Raw genomic sequence first — 21,466 nt, forward strand, 5'->3', positions numbered from 1 at the left:
ACTATAAACCCTAATTCTAGCATTCAAGTAATCATATTAACATGAGAATAGGTTTAAGATGTTACCTTGATTGTTATGTAGCAATAACAATCCCAAATCTCCTTGTATTGACTTTAGAAAGCATAGAGTCACAATTGTCACTCCTCTAATGGTTCACAAACACCATAAGCAAGAGGATGAAGAGGAGAGAGGATGGAGGCTGCCCAAAAACGTCTACAAACCCTAGAGGAGTCTTAGCCACGTTTTTGGTCATAAGGGATCTATAAATATATATATATATATATATATATATATATATATATATATATATATATATATATATATATATATAGGAGGCAATTAGGGTTATCTAACAAGGAAACCCTAATTTGGATGCTTAAGCCCTAAGCAACCCATGGGGCCCTTTCCTCAAGGCCTTGGACGATTTCTTATGGGCTTCTCCCATAGAATTCGTCCACTCCTTAATATAAGGCAATCCATGGCCCAAATTGCAATTATCTTATAATTACAATTCCAGTCCCTTAAGTTTAATTAATCTCTTTTAGTCATAAAACTAATTACCAATTAATTCTTGACTAATATTAATTAAACAATATGATTTCTCCTTTAATATATTATTCTCATAATATATTAATAAATCATATTTAATTATTTCTCTCCATAATTCATCCTATCAAGTTGCTTTGGTGAAGGCAACCCAAAAGGACCATGCACCATCGGGTCAAGTACATACCAAAATAGTTATGGACTTAGACACTAATCCAACACATACAACTCCTACTGGTGGGCCGGCATTGTGGTCGTAGACCCACCGCTACTGGAAGGTTACTCACCTCAAAGTAGCTGCTGATAAGCGTGGGAACTGACTGTCTTCTGCTGCTGCTGCCTCGGAAATCCTCCGGCTATAATTCCCACAAAATACTCAGTCAAATACTACTAACCGTCCTCAGGGTAAAATGACCATTTACCCCTAACCAGAGTCAAAGTCAAAGTCAACTTCCAGTTGACCCGACTCGCCGAGTTGGCTTGCCAACTCACCGAGTCCCTATCCCTTTGACTGACCATAATCCTGTCTCTACTCGTCGAGTTTTCCTTCTAACCCAAAGTCCAACAGTCCTTCATCCTACTCGCCGAGTTGTATGAACAACTCGTCGAGTTCATCTTCATCTGAAGAACATTCGATGCTGAGACTCGTCAAGTTGTATGAACAACTCGCCGAGTATGTTCTTGAGGCAAGAAGATTGCCTTGAACTCACCGAGTCAGGACATTGACTCGCCGAGTTCCTTCATGGGTGAGTCTGGCTTCCGACTCACTGAGTCACACCCCATGACTCACTATTCCACTCCGCAAACACGAAAAGGGGGAAAACTCGGGGGCTCGCGACTCGACTCGCCGAGTCTTTCACATGCAAATACTATATACTCGATTTTGCTCGAATCCAGTTCATGCCATACATAGATCTGGGTTTCTAGGGCTTGATTAACACGTAAAGTTTCCAACTTTACGTGTAAATAAACACCAATGAAGGTTTTAGGGCTCAAAATGCACTTAAAAGAGTAGATCTAGGGCTTTCATGCAATATGGCTCCATAAAGGCAGTAGATCCGAGCTCCTAGAGCTCAATCATGCCTAGATCTAAGGGTTAATCAACTTATTACAAACCCTAATTCATAATCAATCTTGGAAATAGCTCAAGAAGGACTTTAATGGAGCTATAAAGGACTATAAGCATGAAAACAAAGGGAAACTGAGTCATACCTCAAGGAAATCACTGAAATAACACCAAGATGTCTGGCCTCCTTCTCCTCTTCTTGATCTACTCTCCTTTCCTCTCAAAATCTTCAAGAAAACACACCAAAGCACTTCAATCTCACAAGGAACAAGGGTTGGACGATATAGGGAGCTCTGAGGGTGAAGGGGGCGAGCTTAGGGGCGCATAAGATGACTTAAATAGGGTGTAAACCCTGGAAATTTAGGGTTTCAACAGACAGCGGGGACTCGCCGAGTCGCCAACTTAAACGTGTTCCAAATTCCGTCTATACTCGGCGAGTCGGGCCTACAACTCGCCGAGTCCAAGGCTGAAAATGCAAAACACTTAGATAAATTTTACATACCAGGAACCAGGTGCTACATCTATACATGGAATTAGAAGGAATACAACCATTCTTATGGAGATGTTTAATGGATCCTACAATATTTTTGCAAACACCCCCTCCAGTTCCTATTCTCGAATCGTCCGAAAAACCACCCCCTTCCCCATGACAAAATTTGACAATTTTAACCAAAAGAGTTCCCTTGTCATTAAGAAACCACCACTTTCATTTATAAAGACGGCCAATGTTAAAAGCATCCAAACTACCAACCCAAAGACCTACAAGTTTCTTATTTAAAAAGTAAAAAATTACTATATGGGTTTATAGTTTCATACGGGGATATTAACTTAGGAGGATAATAACGTTTCCCGTTTGCCCATATTAGGTCCCTAACGTATTTTTTGTGTGTATTACACCATTAAGGTTGTTATAACTGTTTAGGACTAATTCTTTTACCGGTTTCTTCCTATTAAAAGAACTATTTGTAAACGGTTATAATAACCTTAATGGTGTAATACGCACAAAAAATACGTTAGAGACCTAAAATGGACAAACAAGAATAATTATTACCCTCCTAAGTCATTATCTCTTTTATTAAATGGTTAGGTTGATTTGAGTTACGGTAAACTTTACTTTTAGAGGGCGTTTGAAATTGCTTTTCAATCTATTTATTGACTTTTTGGAAAAACAAAAAACTACTGGTTTTTTGAAAAAGTTATTTTTTACACTGAAAAATTAGTGTTATCAAATTCTTTTTTTTCTTAATTTATTCATTTTTTGAAAAGCCAATAGATTAATAAGTTATTTTAAAAAACACCTCAAAACACGCCTTTAGAACAAGTCAAACCTTAACATCAAATAAAACGTTAAACTAGTGTAACTTTAACACTAAATTTCGTCTTCATTCCTACCGCACGGTATAATCTTCCCCTCAAAATCATATATTTTATATATTAATAATAAAATAATACTTTTATGTATAAACAATATAGTATTGAAGGAAAACGAAAGGGTTGAAGAACAAACAAAGTAATTCTTTTATATATAAACAATATAATATTGATTATAAATTTTGCCGGTTATGAACATTGTCCCACCATTTTAGTGGGTTACTCTTCAAGATCACCATTTTACCGTTTGTTTTGCAGTTCGATAGGAGCTCCTTTGGCCGGCAAATCACATTTTGCCGGTCCATTGGAGTTGGTCTTAGTGAATATAAAAATTTGAGTAAATTAGTTAAATAAACAATTCACAAAGTAGACAATATTAATTCATAAATGTGTATCCTATAATCTATTTGTTAAATCTATTGCACCTTGTAATAACTTTTGGCAGGGAAAAAGTAATTTTTTTGTTAAAAATATTGTTTCTTTTATTATTGGATTGGATTTCACTAAATGAAAAACTCATTTAATTAAAAAAAATTATTATTTTTATAACTATAAAATAATCTTTCTAATGACTAGAAATAATACTGAGTTACTGATCTCTATGTATCTTATACTATATTATAAAACATATTAGTCACATCTAGAATTCTAAGAGGTATAAATTACAAAGTTTTTTTGTACAAATTAATTTTGCATAAATAATTCATTGATACTTGACAAAAGTTTGAAGACTTGAATTAAACAATGAAATTAAAAAAATTCAATTTGAAGCATAATGAAGATTATAAAATAAAAAATTCATGTGTATAAAATATAAATTAATTTATATTTTTTAAATTAAACACAAATATTAATTATTTTACATTAATAGTATAAATAGACAATATAAACATAAATATTTTATACAAAATTTATATTTTTTTTATTACATAATAACTAAAATTTAATAATTATTTATTCGTAAGAAACTATTCGCCAGAAAAAACTATTTATCACCGCCACTTTGCGCGGTAACACATTTAGTAGAAAAAATATATAAAAGTGTTGAAATGTGCCAACTTGGGAAATGTTACCTTGATATATATATATATATATATATATATATATATATATATATATATATATATATATATATATATATATATATATATAATCTTGTGTACAGAAAAAAATGATATAAAAGTGTATAAGCATTTTCACAATTTGAAAATTTTTAAAGAACTCAAAATGGAATAATCAACATGTAAATATGCGGGCCTTTAAAGTTTGGGCTCTTGTTAAGGCGGAGCCTTTTTTATTTTTTGGAGTCTTAAGGATAAGCCCTAAAAATCGAGTCCACGTTCCATATAAACTTCTCAAATCGCAATCGGCCGAGTTAAAGTCTAGGGTTTTTGTTGGCGCTTCCAATCTCAAGAATCCCGTCTCATTCGATTTCACCAAGCGTCAAGCCATGGTACTCCTTAGATACTAGATCTCTTTGTATGTTAAGATTTATGTATAATACTTAGTTGTATTTCTACGTTTTTACGAATTGATTGTTTGAATTGCTCGTTATATGGTTTTTAATATCATGTATTAGTGTTTTTTCGCTGAAAGATGCCGACATTTGATTAGTAAGATTGTTAATAGCAGTTGTTAGGTTTCTGGAAGTCGTTGAATTTTAGGGCTGAAAGGTTTTTTTGAAAATACAAACAGAACAAAGAATGGTAGCTAAAACGATTTTCCAAACTTTACCTTCAACAAGGGTAGTTTTTTTTTTTTTTTTTTTTTTTCCTCATCACGAATCATGGTTAGTTTTTAATACAAATCTAGGATTTAAAATTTCAATCGTACGACTCCTATGTCAATCAGTTTTGAACTTTGAGATTACATATTTTGGCTGTTCATTAGTGTTTTTGAGAATCAGGTGATTTGATCTAACAAATTAGCTTGTTCTAAGAACTTGTTCTCAGAGTTCAAACTTTATAGCATGTGAATAGAGCTTGGATGAAGTTACAGAAGGTATTGCACCCCTAATTATAACCAGTTAATTAGGGGTGTAATGTAATTGCTTTTGTTGTTCATTATAATTTTATCTGTACTTGTTTTATTATTAAGTTTTTTTTTTCTTTCTACTGTTTACCTAGTCTTTTTTTTCTTCCAAAACTGCTCTTTCTTTTTCTACCTCTTTTCTTATTGTATTCTGTTATGCTCATGTAATAATAATACATTTGTTATCCTTATACACAGACTAAGAGAACCAAGAAGGCTGGAATTGTTGGCAAATACGGTATGGATAATGCTTACTCATCACTTTTATATCATCATTTAATGGCTAAAATACATTCATCTCCAAGATCTAAACTTGTTTTAGTTTGAGATTAGCATAATTTTTTGTGCAAAAATCATGCTCATTTACTCATATGTGGTAAATTAACCTTTCTACAAGTATGCTTTTTTTAATGATTATTTGACTTCTTAGGTACCCGATATGGTGCTAGTTTGAGGAAGCAGATCAAGAAGATGGAAGTTAGTCAGCACAGCAAATACTTCTGTGAATTCTGTGGAAAGGTACATCTTTTTGTTCATGTGACCATTATATTAATATAATCTTGACACAATTTTATTATTTTTTTGCAATATTCATTTTGGGCATTGTTTTACAGTATGCAGTGAAAAGGAAAGCAGTTGGTATCTGGGGTTGCAAAGATTGTGGCAAAGTGAAAGCAGGCGGTGCTTACACTTTGAAGTAATGATATTTTATGATATTTTAATTTTCATTCTAATAATTTTACAAGTGTTAACATTTTTTTTTAATTTTCTTTTTGCAGCACTGCTAGTGCGGTTACTGTCAGGAGTACCATCCGTAGGCTGAGGGAACAAACCGAGAGTTAGAATTGGATGTTTCTTGATCTACTTTAATCCTCACTTTTCTATTACATTTCAGAAGATTATCGCAATTTTGTTTTCTATTAAAAAATACATTGCTAAATGCAATCTTAAAGTTTGAATGGTATGTTGACATGTATGTTCTAAATTTTATATTATGTTTCTTTAAATCTTGTTTAGGGGCTAAATGCAAGAAAAAGCATGGTACTTTTATTTCCTTTTGCATGTTGCTATGTATTAGTTAAAGTATGTTGCTATAAAATAATCAAACCACATCTCAAATAGATTTTTTATCTTGATTTCATTAGTATAGTTGTTAATACACATACAGGCCAGATAGGTTTCAAACATTTTTCCTAAAAGCTAACACTGATCTACAAAACTAAACAAAAAAAGAAAAAAAAGTCAAAAATCTCAATATATCCATGAACAAAATTGGTCTCAAAAAACAGTTAGTTTGGCAGATGATAGATCTTAGGATGACCATCATCATCACTCTGGTTAGGCAGGTTTTTCTGTACTGCCTTCACCGCCGCCACTCTAGCGGCATTAGCTGACCTATTGGCGGCAGCCACCACCCTATTAACTCTTTCATCCACTTTTCCTACATCATATGCTTTCTCTGCTGATCTTCTTGCTTCCTGGACTGCATTAAGAACTCTAGAATGATAGACTGCAACAGTTGAAGGTGATGATGGATGCGATTGTGTTGGGGTATGTGAACTTGGGATATTAAGAATCCCATTTTGCCAATGCCCAGATTGGGTTTCACCATTTCTGAAAGTGTACATACCAAGCCCTTGTCTTCTTCCTTCATGCCATGATCCTTCATATCTATGCCCATTTGCAAAATTGTATACTCCAAATCCATGCAGAGAATCTGCAAAGTATTCTCCAGCGTATGTATCCCCATTCCTGTAATCAATATCAAAAGAAACTATAATCTTGTCATTGGTTGTCAAAATTTTGATATAAAACAAGATCAAGAAGTGATAGAATCAGAAGGGTTAAGGAGTTGTTATCTTACCTGAAATGGTAGTGGCCAAGACCATGTTTAACACCCCATTTGAATTCTCCGACATATCTACTACCATCTTCACAAGTATGGATTCCACATCCATGGCTTTGACCGTTTGACCATTCACCGGAATAAACATCTCCCGTGTAGAATCTATACACACCAAATCCATGTCTCAATCCTTGCCTGTACTGACCCCTATACCGGCTTCCCCTTGCCCATGTCTCTACACCATAACCATCGTACTTTCCATCAACCCAATCGCCTTCGTATCTCCCGCTCATGTAATAGTAGTAAACGCCACAACCAGAGCACTTGCCTTTGTGAAACTCACCCTCGTATACATCACCATTGTTGTATGCCTGCACCCAACAACCTGAATTCCATTTATGAATATGATCGCCTTTTGTTTTGGAATTGGAACCGATTGACCAGAACACCGGCAATGGTGATTTGGAGACCTTGTCTGATAATGTGAGTTTGATTGGGAAAGATCTGGCAAGAAACAATCGGATTGAAGGGAGGCGAGGAAGGGCGAGATTGAGGGAGAATAATAACGCAGCTGAGAAAGCGAATGCCGATAGGAAATCGAGGAAGAAGGAATGACTAGGGTGAGATACCAAGAAGTAGAAAAACGGGAGAGATAGTAAGAGGATTAAACGGAGGTGAGTACGGAGGCGTCGGAGGTGACGGAGACGGTTGAGGAGGTGGATGACGGTGGATTTTGTGTTGTAAAACCGCCGGTTTTTAGACGAAAAGGAATAGTTAGGTGATTTCGGTAGGGAATTTGAAAAGGAAGTTGGTGTGGTTTGGGAGAAAACAGACCGTTTGTGAGGTGTTGATCTAGGAGTCGGTCCGGCAAGTGAATCATAATCAAAATCACCGTCGTCGATCAAGATTTGATGTTCATATTTAGGGCTGGTACTTGTGGTTGTCGTGGTAACATCATTATCAGGCGACTGTGTCGATAACAAAGAAGACGAAGAACAGAGTGAAGAACCAGAAGAATGTTGATTCAATTCGAAAATGGAGAGTTTATGAGGAGATTGATTCTGAATCGTTGGGGTCGGATTGAAATCGGAAGAGACACCGCTGCTATCTTTTCCGATCTGAACCTCCGATTTCTTGTGATGCATTACATACGTGATTAGGGTTTTCTGAATGAAGTTTTCAGTAATGTTATGAATTTCTGAAGTCCCAAACCTCCTTGAATTTTGAATTGTGTTGTTGAAGTTGATTGAAATTTGAAGGGTGGAGTTTCTCTCTCTAAAACGAGAAGCAGAACGGAGTCTTCGTTGAGTTCATGGCCATGGCTATTGAATTTATTATGCTTTCTATTTATACAACCAGCTAGTTTTCTTTTTTCTTTTTTCTTTTCTAAAACTAAAAACAAAATTTATTATGCTTTCTATTTACAGAAAAAAGTTTACAAACATTTTCTTTTTAGGTAAGCTTTTTTCTTTCCAAATCAATAGTTTTTAACTTTTTATTGAAGAGTAAACCGGTAAATCATAATGTAAAAAAATAATTTTAATTAATCTTTATTTTTTCAAACTTGATATCTTGTGGATTTTGTTATAATAAATATAACGGAAAGTTAATATTTATTTAAAAATATTTTTTCAAACTTGATATCTAGTGGATTTTGTTATAAATGTATAATTAAATATAAGAAATGATCCTGAAATTAATAGTTTATATTTAAATGATTTGGTCTCTTATTTGATTTGATTAATAATGTAGGCTGTTCAACATTGAACTTGAAACGAACGAAATTATATTGATTTTATTGGTTGTCAAATTTTGATGTTTTCACTGCTTCGCAATCCATTGAAGAAGACTCTCAACTCAGGGTAATGGTTGAAAACGAAAAAAAAGACGTATTTAAGTATGTTTTTCTTCTTTAAATTATGTGCATTGGCATAATAGGTTGATATCGTTTGGATCTAGAAAATTTTGTTGTCAAGTTTTGATTCTCAGTCACTAGCAATGTGAGCGACGTGTAAAACACATTTTTTTTAATGCAATCTATTAAAAATTATTATGTTTAAAATTCATAATCGATTAAATCATTATCTTTTTTTAGTCAACTAAGTCCAAAAAACCGAAAATTATATTTATGTTGACCATTTTACCCGGTTAATAGGTTATTTAACGTTCAAGAATTATATTTTGTTATAAATTTCAAATTTTATTACAAATTTGATCAAAAATTTATATTTTTGGTTCAGATTTTAAACTTTATTATAAATTTGGTCAAAAATTTACACTTTTAGTAATGTCAATACATTCAATCTCATAGAACTATTGTTATTTTAATGGATTCTCACCAAATTCATTTTTGTTCTCATTCATCGTTTTTTATTTATTTTAATTTTTACAGAATACGATTTAATAACATCCTGATAATATTCTGACAGAATGAGAATAATTTAAAAAAATATATAATAACCTTATAAACGATTTAATTAGTGAAAATGCTTAATAATTAAAATAATTATATCAGATTGAACGTATTCATATTATCAAACAACATATTTTCTTTGTAATTCTCACAGAATAACATTATCCACACGTCAACACAATAGATGTTAATCCATATTTGAACCTGACTCTCTCTCTCTCTCTCTCTCTCTCTCTATATATATATATATATATATATATATATATATATATATATATATATATATATATATATATATATATATATATATATATATATATATACTCCTCCGTCCCAAATTGATAGTCCACTTTTGAGTTCTGAAGTCTTTTTTCTTCAACTTTGACCTTAAATATTTTTATTTGTGCTACATATTACTTGATAAAACTTATAACAATGAAAAAAACATTTAAAATACAATCAATTCATATATTTTGCATCAAGTATTATCTACCAAAAAACAAAAATATTTAAGGTCAAAGTTGAAGAAAAAATACTTCAAAAGTCAAAAGTGGACTATCAATTTGGGACGGAGGTAATATATATATATATATATATATATATATATATATATATATATATATATATATATATATATATATATATATATATATATATATATAGTTAGGATCAAATGTGGATCATAAATATTGAGTGAGTGTATGACTAAATTTTGGTCATTAGATTAAAGAAAATGAAAAGTGGTGATCTGACTAAATTTTGGTCATTAGATTAAGATAGATAAATGAAATTAACTACATTCTAGGTAAATTAGTCAAGTCAATTAATAAAAAAATGAAACAAATAAATATTTAAATAAACATTTTTCTAAATTACACAATTTATAAGAAAAATAATCAATTTAAACGTATGGCTTTCTCAAAATTTTAAATCACCAGTTATTAGAAACATTCTTAGAGAATATTAAATATTGATTTTTGAAAATGATTAAAAATCAATTTTTATAGTTAAATAAACATTTTTTAGAAGATTCATAATCAATTTTTTTTAGTTAAATAAACATTTTTAGAATGAGAAAGAATCAATTTGGTTAGTTGAAACTACATGCTTATTGACAAGAATGGTTAAGAATGACATTCTCCTAAAACATTCTTGAAGAATCAGAATTCATTCTCTAAAATAAAAGTTAATTCGTTAAGAATCGATTAATTGATAAATGTATTTGAACCACTTAGCCAATATTTTCTTGAGAAAAAGATGTAAATACGTAACTATACATATGTATTCTGGAAGAATAACGCATTTTGTGTTTAAAACAACAAAGTTAAAAAAAATCAATATGTTATCATGCATTCTAAAATAATAATATTGAATATATTCTTTGTATTGAAAAAAAAACATTCTTAGAGAATCTGGAAAATATAAATACTCTAAATTTTCTTTTATCGTCATTGACAAAAAAAGATACATCGCCAACACTAGTTTCTTTTGATGCAGGCATGATCATTATTTTACAAATTTATGATATTCAATGTTTAATTAGTTACCATAATTATAAGGATTTAATTTTAGATATCAATTATTTTAATTAGCAAAATTATGAAATTAGCTTTATTAAATGATTGGCTCAGAATCGGTTATATGTTCATACAATATTAAGGTTTATATATGAAACCAACTCTCTCTCTCTCTCTCTCTCTCTCTCTCTCTTTCTCTCTCTCTTTCTTTCTCTCTCTCTCTCTCTCTCTCTCTCTCTCTATATATATATATATATATATATATATCATAAATTTGCTTCGAATATTTTATTTTGTTTTATGAAATCATATTTATATAAAAAAATATTTTTACATAAAAAACTTATTTTTTTATATATTTTTAAAAAAAATTATATGCGAAATAAAATTAGGTATTTGTTAAGTGCGAAATACATATTTATAAAACTTTGAATCATTGATCATTCTTATAATCCATGATTCATTTTTTATGATCCATGATTCAATTTTAATGATCAAAATTTGTTTTTTCAATTTTTTTTTGTTAAATACAGTACTATACTCAATTTTATGATTTGTATTTTTTTTTTCAATTTTTTTAAGGCGTCCACACGAGTCCTCATCGGAACCGGACTATATATATATATATATATATATATATATATATATATATATATATATATATATATATATATATATGGTTAGGTTCATGTGAGACGACCTAATTTTATGAGACCGTGAGACGCATTTTTTTTTACTTTTTTTTATTTTTTTTAGTTAATTCAAGTTCCGAAAATAATATTTAAAAAAAGAATTTTTAGATTTTTTCATTTATTTTGCATTTTAAAATTATTTTTTACAATATGTACAGTATAATATTCTATTAGAATATTTCACGTATTTTTCAGAAAAAATGGATTTTTTTAATTTTTTTTTAGTTAATTCAAGTTCCGAAAATAATATTTAAAAAAAGAATTTTTAGATTTTTCCATTTATTTTGCATTTTAAAATTATTTTTTAGAATATGTCAATGTAATATTCTATTAGAATATTTCACGTATTTTTTAAAAAAAAATTGGATTTTATTTTATTTTATTTTTATTTATTTTATTTTTTTAGTTAATTCAAGTTCCAAAAATAATATTTAAAAAAAGAATTTTTGGATTTTTCCATTTATTTTGCGTTTTATAATTATTTTTAGATTTGGTCTCACAGTCTCACAAAATTAGAATGGTCTCAAATGAACCTGAACATATATATATATATATATATATATATATATATATATATATATATATGTATTTATTATAAAATAGGTGTTTGTATACATTATAACTCATGAAATGTATATCATAGATAGCACATCAATGGATATTAGAGTGGTGTTATTCACCAGGTCATTCGACAAACTAATTTCAGTCTTGGTTTCCATCCTTCATTGCCTATTAGTTCTTCACATGGTAACACTTAGTCATCACATAACAAGTTCCTTAGAACATGTTTAAACTCACTACTAGGTATACTCTATGAGACTATGACTACCCATCATAATAATAATTATCAAATTTCATAATATAACCATAATAAGCTTAACCCATAAGCCAGTGGCTAAATGTCTCATAATGGGCAATTCTCAAATATTAGGTTTTACAACCCTTATCAACCAAACTCGATATCTAATCATGCGATTTTCTCACTAGTCTCACAAATAGGTTCATAACAACTCCATATCACGAATACCCGTAACCCACACTCGGATCTAATATATATATATATATATATATATATATATATATATATATATATATATATATATATATATATAAATATAATTGTTACATTTCGAAACCATAAATCAACGGGGTAAAAGATACCTTAATGCATTGCGTACTCGCCTCCGTATCTCCCATATAGTGATACAACTCCTTCGGTATAATATCTCGTAAATGACTCCCAGGCAACATCTCCTGTCACATGTGCCAAAACCTCTCGAATGACACGAAGACTCTCGTATTTATATCCTGACGTTCATTACGTTGTGACCTCCTAAGTGTCACGTTGTGACGATCTTACACACTCTGATATCGACGCATATTGTACTCTTTTGCGACGTGTCTCTTTGATCTGACTCATGTCACATCGTGACCATGTATGCCTCACATCGTGAGGGTCAATAGACTCTCGTTTTGGCACGTATGAATTGTGAACGCTCCGATGACTCATCACTCTTCACGTTGTGACAAGCTCACTGTCACGTCGTGACATACTTAATGCCACGCCGTGGAGAACATCATCCACGTCAACTGTAACATCCCAAAATCACGATAAAATTTTCATTTTTCAATTAAAGTAAAATCATTGTTTTGATCAAAACCCAAGTCATAAAAACCAAGTATCAGGTACAATTATCCCAAAACCAGAGTATCATAAAATCTCCAAAACATATCACCGAAGGATGTGTACGATCATGTCTTCGCTTTGCCCCCGTCCTTTAAAGTAGTTGAAACCATAACAATCAAATTGTAAGCCAAAGCTTACTATCACACCCACGCTGTTGGCGGAAACACCGGACAATGTAACGACATTTCTTGTATCATAGTTATCAACTTCCTGAAAACACATGCATTTTAAAATACGTCAACATAAAGTTGATGAGTTCACAGGTTTTGACTCTAAGTAGAAATAGTACTTTTTCTCAATTCAAAAGTATAGTTGAAAGTATCATTTTGACTCTCCAACATTTAGTATATATATATATATATATATATATATATATATATATATATATATATATATATATATATATATATATATATCCTAGGTATAATGGTTTACTTACCAAATAAGTAGTATACCTATAAGTCTCATACAAATGGTTGTAATCCCATACAAACTAAGGTTGCTACGTATAAATCTTATTTCAATTCTATACGAGTAAAACCACTATGTATAAATCTATTTCAATCCTATACGATTAAAACTGCTACGTATAAATCTATTTCAATTCTATACGAGTATGTAGTATATGTATAGTTGTCTACTTAATGAACAAGTAGTATACCTACAAGTTCCTTATACCTAGAGTATAAGTCTTTTGGAAACTTATACTTAACATTCATACTTACATATTGACAAAGTATAATGCTTCTAAATTTGTGCTACCATGAGTCTGTAACCGCTGCTAGACATACAAACCATGATTAAAAGATATCCCACCAATGGTTCCTCCATTGGTGCAACAATAAAACCACCATTGGTGTCATAAAGGATTCAACCAAGGTAAATACTTCCCCCGTACGCTTCATCGACGTCGGGTCTATAACAATCAGTAGGATAGTTCATCACCCGCAAACCACTGGGTTGTAGCTACCAACCACGGGTGGGGTCGTCAACCCGCTTAGATCTACAGTCCATCGTAAAATCGATTGGGTTGTAGCCAACAACTACGGATGGGGCGTTAACCCACATAGATCCATACACAACTTCCTCGCTCACACAAGATTAACGGTTACAGGTTAGAGGATTTCCACTAAGATTCCCAATCTTAGTTGATGAATGAGGTAGCTCATGTAGACTTTGTCGGCTCCCTATAACTCTAACAACAAAGCATATTCGTGTCTAAAACCCTAAGTTACTAGACTATGCTTTTAAACATTACTCCTAAATTCATAATACTTTAGGCAGTACAACCGCTATAACTTGAGGGAAAACCAGATTTGATCATAACATAAAACCAACAATAACAACATATAACGTTCCTAGTTTATCTTGACATAAAACCAATAACAACATATAACGTTCCTAGTTTTATCTTGACATAAAACCAAGAATAACAACGTATATATCAATTAACATATAGAACTTCCGAGTATAACTCTGGAACTATATCGCACACAACATATATATATATATATATATATATATATATATATATATATATAATCTTAAGTATAACTAAAGATCTACATTAGTATATTTCTATAACAAGAACATACTAACAAGTTTACGATAGTTATATAGATACAAATTAATTATATACTAACTAACAAACATACTATTATATAAATATAGTATTAACTTGTATTCAATATTTAACATGCGTTTTCCCCCGAAAACATTAAAAGTGGGGCCGTGAAACTCACCTTAATATCGTACTTTTGACGGAATCTAACTGAAAACAGTCAGCGGTTCGCGATCGTCGGGCTCGGGATGCAAGAGGGCTTCAACAAAGGAGAGAAAGAGAAGAGATTCAGGGGTAAGAAGAGAAAAGGTTGGACTTGCTATTTATAGGTTGTACAAGACAAGTTCACTTCATGAACTTAAGGTTCACGTCGTGAATCTGAGCTGCATCATCTCGTAGACTTACCATTTGCGTCCTAGCCTCGGAAGGTGTCACGATTCTAGTTTCACGTTGTGTCTTTTATGTTCACGTCGTGAGGATTCAACACCTCACTCCCGTAGACTTCGCATGTGGTTTCTAGCTCCAAATGTGTCCGCGACTACTTTCACATCGTGAATTTAATGTTCATGTCGTGAATCCAGACAACTAGGGTTTCTTGCCACGTGTCATGCTCTAAGACAGTTGTATCTTCGGAAGGTCGTAACTTTTTCATACGAACTCCGTTTTAACATTCTTTATATCCACGCATAGGTAATTTCGATTACTACAACTCTCTTTTGGATTCCAATAGCTATTTATAAGCCTATTTTAAATTCATATTGTTATAGAGATTTTATAGTGTTCAGTTTATCATAACTTCTTCACGCGAAGTCAGATTTTGATGTTCTCTATATTTTTGGAATCGTATGGATGTATACTTTGATTTATACTATAAAGTGTGTATGAAATTTCATATTTATATTAGACTTATCATGCAGTACATAGTGAGTTTACTACATTACCTGTTTTGACAAAATCACATTACATGATTGGTATAATCACATGTGATTGTTATTGACCTATTTTGACTAGTGTTACACTTACTGAGTTCCCCCAAAGTACCACACACTACCAAACAAATAACAACATGCATATATGAGCCTTTAGTTTGACTAGATCGCCTCGCATGGCCTACAACCTATCTGGACCGCTCTCTAGGCCTTTGGACTGACTGGACCACCTTGTAGGCCTTCAGTCTATCCAGACCGCCCCGGGTATCTTGGCCTTTAACACAAAGCAGGACTGCCTCAACTCAAAAGACCGTAACATGTTGAAATGCACAATAACAATCAGTCACCAACAAATACATGTAATCATACAGATCTACCAGTCTAACACATATCCAGTGAAAACATGTAACCATATAGATCTACCTAGTCATTTCGCTCGACGTAGCGAGGCCCTTCTTGGTTATGAGGCTCCAACCTATTACGTTCAGCATACTAGCGTTGAACCCAAACTCCACGTTAAGTCCTTAATGCAGAAAGCCAACTCATAAAACTTTAGATCTAGGTAAAAGGGGACGTCTTAATGGATAAAGTCTCTAACTTTATCCATTTGCATGCATACAAGAGGGAATAAATTCAAACCCTAGGTCCAAAAGTCACCCGAAGATCTATGTGAAGGATTAGGGTGACGTGGCGATGCCTATAGTAAGGTAGCAATGTCCTTGTCCTCGTCAAGCTCATACTCAAAATGGAGAAGCTCTAGCCCCACTGGTGTGTAGTCTGGTGAAAGGGATGGCTCTGATGGGTGCTCTGTCGGAGTATAATCGGGCTTCGTGTCCTCACCGTCCTCCGTATTAAGGGTATTGACAAGTTCTGAGTCAACAAGTACCGCACGCTTCCTCCTCTGAAGAGGAAACTGCCCTCCACGATCCATCATCTGTCATGCTATCAAAAAACTTTCATAAGACATCAAACAGGAAAGATGTTTATGAGAGATGTGAAAATTAATTAAATACTATATAATATCCAATTATAAGTATGTAATAGATAGTACCCGTAACTCCCGAGTCCCCATACTATGTCGTAAGTTAGTGGTTCCTAGGGCAGGAAATCCTCGAGTGCCGATGTCGTTGAGTTGGAAATCTCCAGACATAGAAGTTTATAAAAGAAGCTTCTGAGTATAGGATCCTTTTCTATGTATCCAATCCAGAAGTCATCAAGCGTTTAGATTTCCAACCACTATATCCGAGTTCGGTCATGCATCGGTCGAACCATAATAAAGCTAAGTTACTCATTCCAGGTCTAGTTGTGGTACGACCATTATACTATACCAACACTAAATATGTTTTTTTACCTAAATTCCTGAGTTGCGACTTCGTGGGTTCGTGTTGGTGGGTAGTAGATATATTTGTATGAGCATATCTATATCACTCTATATCTTTGTCTTTTGTTGGGTGTATTTTATTAATTTGTAGGGTTTTGTACTCAAAGACTATCAAGTAAGGATCGGCCATGTGAGAAGTACCAGAGGGTAGGATCATTTTATTATATAGTCGTTCTAAAATCCAACAACCCACGCGACTGTTCAAACTAGTCACCTCTCCCGTAAGTAGTCAAAAAGTAGGGTAATTAATATTAATACTTATTAAATTAGTAGTCATAATAGGTTAAACCTAATTAGAGTGTAGCACTAGATTATAGTTGTATTTCCTAAGGAATTACTAGTTCGCAATATCTAAAGCTCTGATACCAATCTATCACACCCCTGGCCTGTGACGGAAGCGCTAGGCTGTGCGACGTTAGGATGTCGGGATTCAAGACAAATATATACATTGGGTACACTAAACAACATTGTAATTTATTCATTAAATAAAGTATATTACACAATTGTTTGAGGTACAAGTAGGTCACGAAAGCAAAGTAAAACAGTAAATCATATAGACTTCGGGTTGCATCACATGGGTTATCTCCTCCTTCGGATGGGTTCATTCTCCTAATAATACATGTGGTTTGAGAGGTCAACCTAATGTTAGTGAGTCCATAGGTTTATTATTTTAAAGTGTTGTGTGGGTATTTTAGTTTATATTGTTTATCCTAAACTTGTTTCCTTAAGTTTGTGTGTACTATCAATACTTTCTTAGGTTGGTTCCAAGTAGTAATCTAAGATATTTAGTTTTAGTTCAAAAAAGTTACGGTGATTTCCTATAATTGACCTATGACTATTGATATTGAAAACCACGATGCTTCATCGGACATCGCAAATGTGTTTAGAAAGTTATGCCTGCTTCGACTTGTTGTCAGGTTTTAGCTAACAACCACATGTGGGAGTGTTAATCTCATATATATATATATATATATATATATATATATATATATATATATATATATATATATATATATATATATCCCATTCATTTAAGATTTAACGATTATAGGCCGGGAGCTAGCTGAAAATCTATCAATGTGTTGATGAATTATGTCTCATCTAATTCTTGTTGTGGGAGTCTCCCCTGGTCGGTCGTGTTGTTATTCACGTTATATTTATATGGGTTTACTTATTATATATATGATTTATCTTATATGTATATATATATATATATATAGTGTGTTTCGCGTAGCCGAGTAACACTTTGTACTAAGATTATCCAAAGGTTGGCTATAATAACAAGTTTCAGCGTTTCCTGGAAACTAACCATCATGATAACTAGGTATGATCTTATCTATCATTATGGTTTATTATAACAACTAGGCATAATATTAGCTAAAAAGTTTGGGCAGAGTATCCACCGTGAATAATATCATCATATTGTTATAAGCATAATTATCTAACTACAATTAGTAATAACTATGTAAAGTTTCATTTTACACATGTATCCCCCCCCCCCCCCCCCCAAAAAAAAAAAAAGATTTGGAAAATGGTGTCGTGAACCTGTGAGTTATAAAAACATTGATGTGGGTAGGAACCACAAGTTAGCACTTCGAGATGTGCTCATGGCAGTGACACTCAAATCAAGACAGAGAGAGAACTTATGAGAGGGGTGATGATATGATTTTCCGAATCTTTCTATTTATATCAAGTTTTAGAATGTGTGTCGCACAAATACGCGTGAACTGTAGATTGTTGCCACGTTTCGACATCTCCGAGTGCCACGTCATCCCATATCCAGACGTATCGTCTGTCAGGTGCGCGCAGCGCACCACGCGCGAGTGCGTGTGCCAGTTAAAATTCAACTTTGAAATTCCATAACTCTTGCATACGAACTTCATTTTCAATGACTCTTATATATTCGTGTAGGTCTCGTCATTCTATACAATATTTTTTTGGTCATTTTGTCTAGTTTTGACTTTCGTTTTTCGTAGAGTTTTTATTACCATTATGATTTAATAAAAATCATAACTCTCTCATATTGCTTCCATTTTATGTGTTCCTTGCCTCATAATTCCTACTTTAAGTAATACTACAATTGCCTTGTAGTTTTCGTCATTGTAACTTTTTAAGTAAGGTGGATATTTATTTATTGTAAACGTCATATCTCACCCATACTGTGTCCGATTCTTACGAAATTTATATTTCTAGAATTGTGGTGACTTAAGTAGTCTAAATATGCTAACCTTCTCTCAAGGTGACACGTCTTTTTGCGTACTTATTTTTTAGCCTAATGGTTGACGTAATTAAGGACAGAAAATTCAAATATAGTAAAATATACTGTGTGGTTACAAGGTTGTCCTTATTACATTTTTATGTCATATCGTTTAATATTAACGGCTGTTGGTGAAGTATTCTTTGGGTTGTCACAGTTCCTATTCATAGACTCTTAATACATGATGTAATAGTCACATTTTGATTATATTGCATGATCTAAGAGAAAGAAGGAAGCTTAAGCAAAGTGAGCTAAATCTGATCGTGAGAGATGGACTTTTATCACATGGTTCGATGATCAAAATTTGGAGCTATTGTTAAGGAGTTAGGATAATTTAATAGATTGTTATTACTCTTAGTAGATGTCTGGAAACATAGTTTTTCATTTTATGTGTTGTAAGGAAAATTTTCAACTTTATGTTTATTTTCAATAAAAGTGAAATTTTGGTTTATTGGTTGCCTTAGTTTATATTTAATTGAAATGACATTTATAAAAGTGTTGGTTATGTTTCTAATATTAGCAATATTAATTGTGGATTTGATTTTTATGATATCGCTTGTGATATTCTCATAATTAACCAAGTGAAAAGAATTCTCATCACCAAGTGTCAAATTGCATAGAAACTTAGAGTCCTGCAATTCGAATTGTGTGATGCATGAGAATCTTGGTCTGTAACGACGTAAAAATTAAAACAATTTTTCATTTTTCAAACAACATAAAACTTATTCAATATTCTCAAATCTCATGTTCAACAAATGTCATCATGATAAAAACATATCCCAAGATCATAAAATAAAATCCTCTGCGAGTGTGTACGGATCATGTAGGCGCCTTCTCGCGATCCTCGCTAGTACCTGAAACACATAACACATAACACTATAAGCATAAAAGCTTAGTGATTTCCCCAAAATATCACATACAAAATATACGCCATTCAAGGCCATAGCTCTATGGGACCTTCCGGTCCATGTGTCTCAGGGGACTTCCGTCCCAACCCTGGTAGACCTTCCGGTCCTACACGTAATGACCTTCCGGTCCATACCCTTTTGACCTTCCGTTCCATACACTATTGACCTTCCGGTCCATAACATGATGACCTTCTGGTCCAAATACATACTACTCATAACATAACATAACACATACATATCACATATCACTTATCAACATATATCACATACTCTTCATAACACATAGGACCTTCCGGTCACACATAATTACCACTCTAGGTAGCGTATAGTGAGAAGACTCACCTCATATGTTGTCTAGTAACTCACGTGCTCGGTATTCCCTGAACCTCGTAACGAAGATGTAGCCCCGTCTAAACACATAAGCAACTATCTCAAATCAATAACGGCTCTCCAGGCTAGACTAGTCCCTTCCAATGTTCTCTCAGAAGGCTAAAAGACCATTTTACCCTTCTAATGGTCCAAAAGTCCAAGTGTTGACCAAACCCTAAAAGTCAATGAAAGTCAACTGTAGTCAACGGTCAAACTTTAACCAGACTCGTCGAGTGCACTCGTGTTACTCGGCGAGTCCATGTGTGCCCTTTTAATCCTCATAAATCATCACTCGACTCGTTGAGTTAACCCTTCACTCGACAGGTTACCACTGGACACGAATCACGGGGTAACCCGACTCGACTCGTCGAGTCTGCTTATGGACTCGACGAGTTCCTTCCATGGCAACACCCAAATGACCTTCTGAGGTCAGATCTGTTTCTCTAACCTATAGATCTGACTTCCTAAGGCTCAATAACTACGTAAAGGTTCAATCTTTACACCCATGCAACACATATAAGACTCCTTTTGGTGAAATAGCTTCTAAAATGGCAACCTAGGTTCATATCTCTAATGGAACAACATAAAGCAGGGAGGTTGGGGCTCTATGGACCTCTCAAGGTCCAGATCCAGTGTTTAACACTCAAAGGGACATCATAAGCATCATATCCAAGCCAATAAAGGGTAGAGAAAACCCTAGATTCAAGGGTTCAACCCCAAAATAGAAGAAGGATCGATTTAATACCTCAAAGATGGAGTTCCTTGCTTGAAACCAAATAATAGCAACCACCTTGACCTTCTTTTTCCGGAATCTCCTTCTTCTTTGCAAAAACCACACCAACAAGGGTCAAAATAGCCCTTCTTCTCACACCGCATGCTCAAGCTCACTAGG

The 21,466-nt window shown here is 33.0% G+C and overlaps 2 protein-coding genes across 2 annotated transcripts; one reads left to right on the plus strand and one right to left on the minus strand.

Moving 5' to 3' along the window:
• Positions 1-4,232: 4,232 nt before the first annotated feature.
• LOC111898551 (60S ribosomal protein L37a) lies at positions 4,233-6,024 on the plus strand. Its single transcript, XM_023894454.2, has 5 exons — positions 4,233-4,436; positions 5,213-5,252; positions 5,445-5,533; positions 5,629-5,711; positions 5,794-6,024. Exons 1-5 carry the CDS (start codon positions 4,233-4,235, stop codon positions 5,855-5,857), a joined length of 480 nt encoding a protein of 159 aa, XP_023750222.2. The 3' UTR covers positions 5,858-6,024.
• Positions 5,893-8,172, minus strand: LOC111898451 (uncharacterized). The gene is made up of 2 exons (XM_023894360.3): positions 6,879-8,172; positions 5,893-6,766 (listed from the first exon to the last, which is right to left on the minus strand). The coding sequence occupies exons 1-2, from the start codon at positions 8,003-8,005 to the stop codon at positions 6,304-6,306; spliced, it is 1,590 nt and encodes a 529-aa protein (XP_023750128.2). The 5' UTR covers positions 8,006-8,172; the 3' UTR covers positions 5,893-6,303.
• Between the last annotated feature and the right edge of the window lie 13,294 nt (positions 8,173-21,466).

The sequence above is a fragment of the Lactuca sativa genome, chromosome 4 (genome assembly GCF_002870075.4).
Source record: "Lactuca sativa cultivar Salinas chromosome 4, Lsat_Salinas_v11, whole genome shotgun sequence".
NCBI classification, from domain to species: Eukaryota; Viridiplantae; Streptophyta; class Magnoliopsida; order Asterales; family Asteraceae; genus Lactuca; species Lactuca sativa.

Excerpts from the sequence above, each read along its gene's own strand:
- LOC111898551 (XM_023894454.2), top strand. The coding sequence starts at position 4,233 with ATGCGGGCCTTTAAAGTTTGGGCTCTTGTTAAGGCGGAGCCTTTTTTA. Across the intron at positions 4,437-5,212 it reads TCACCAAGCGTCAAGCCATG|ACTAAGAGAACCAAGAAGGC; the intron begins GTACTCCTTAGA and ends CCTTATACACAG. Across the intron at positions 5,253-5,444 it reads TGGAATTGTTGGCAAATACG|GTACCCGATATGGTGCTAGT; the intron begins GTATGGATAATG and ends TTGACTTCTTAG.
- LOC111898451 (XM_023894360.3), bottom strand. The coding sequence starts at position 8,005 with ATGCATCACAAGAAATCGGAGGTTCAGATCGGAAAAGATAGCAGCGGT. Across the intron at positions 6,767-6,878 it reads CTTGGCCACTACCATTTCAG|GAATGGGGATACATACGCTG; the intron begins GTAAGATAACAA and ends TATTGATTACAG.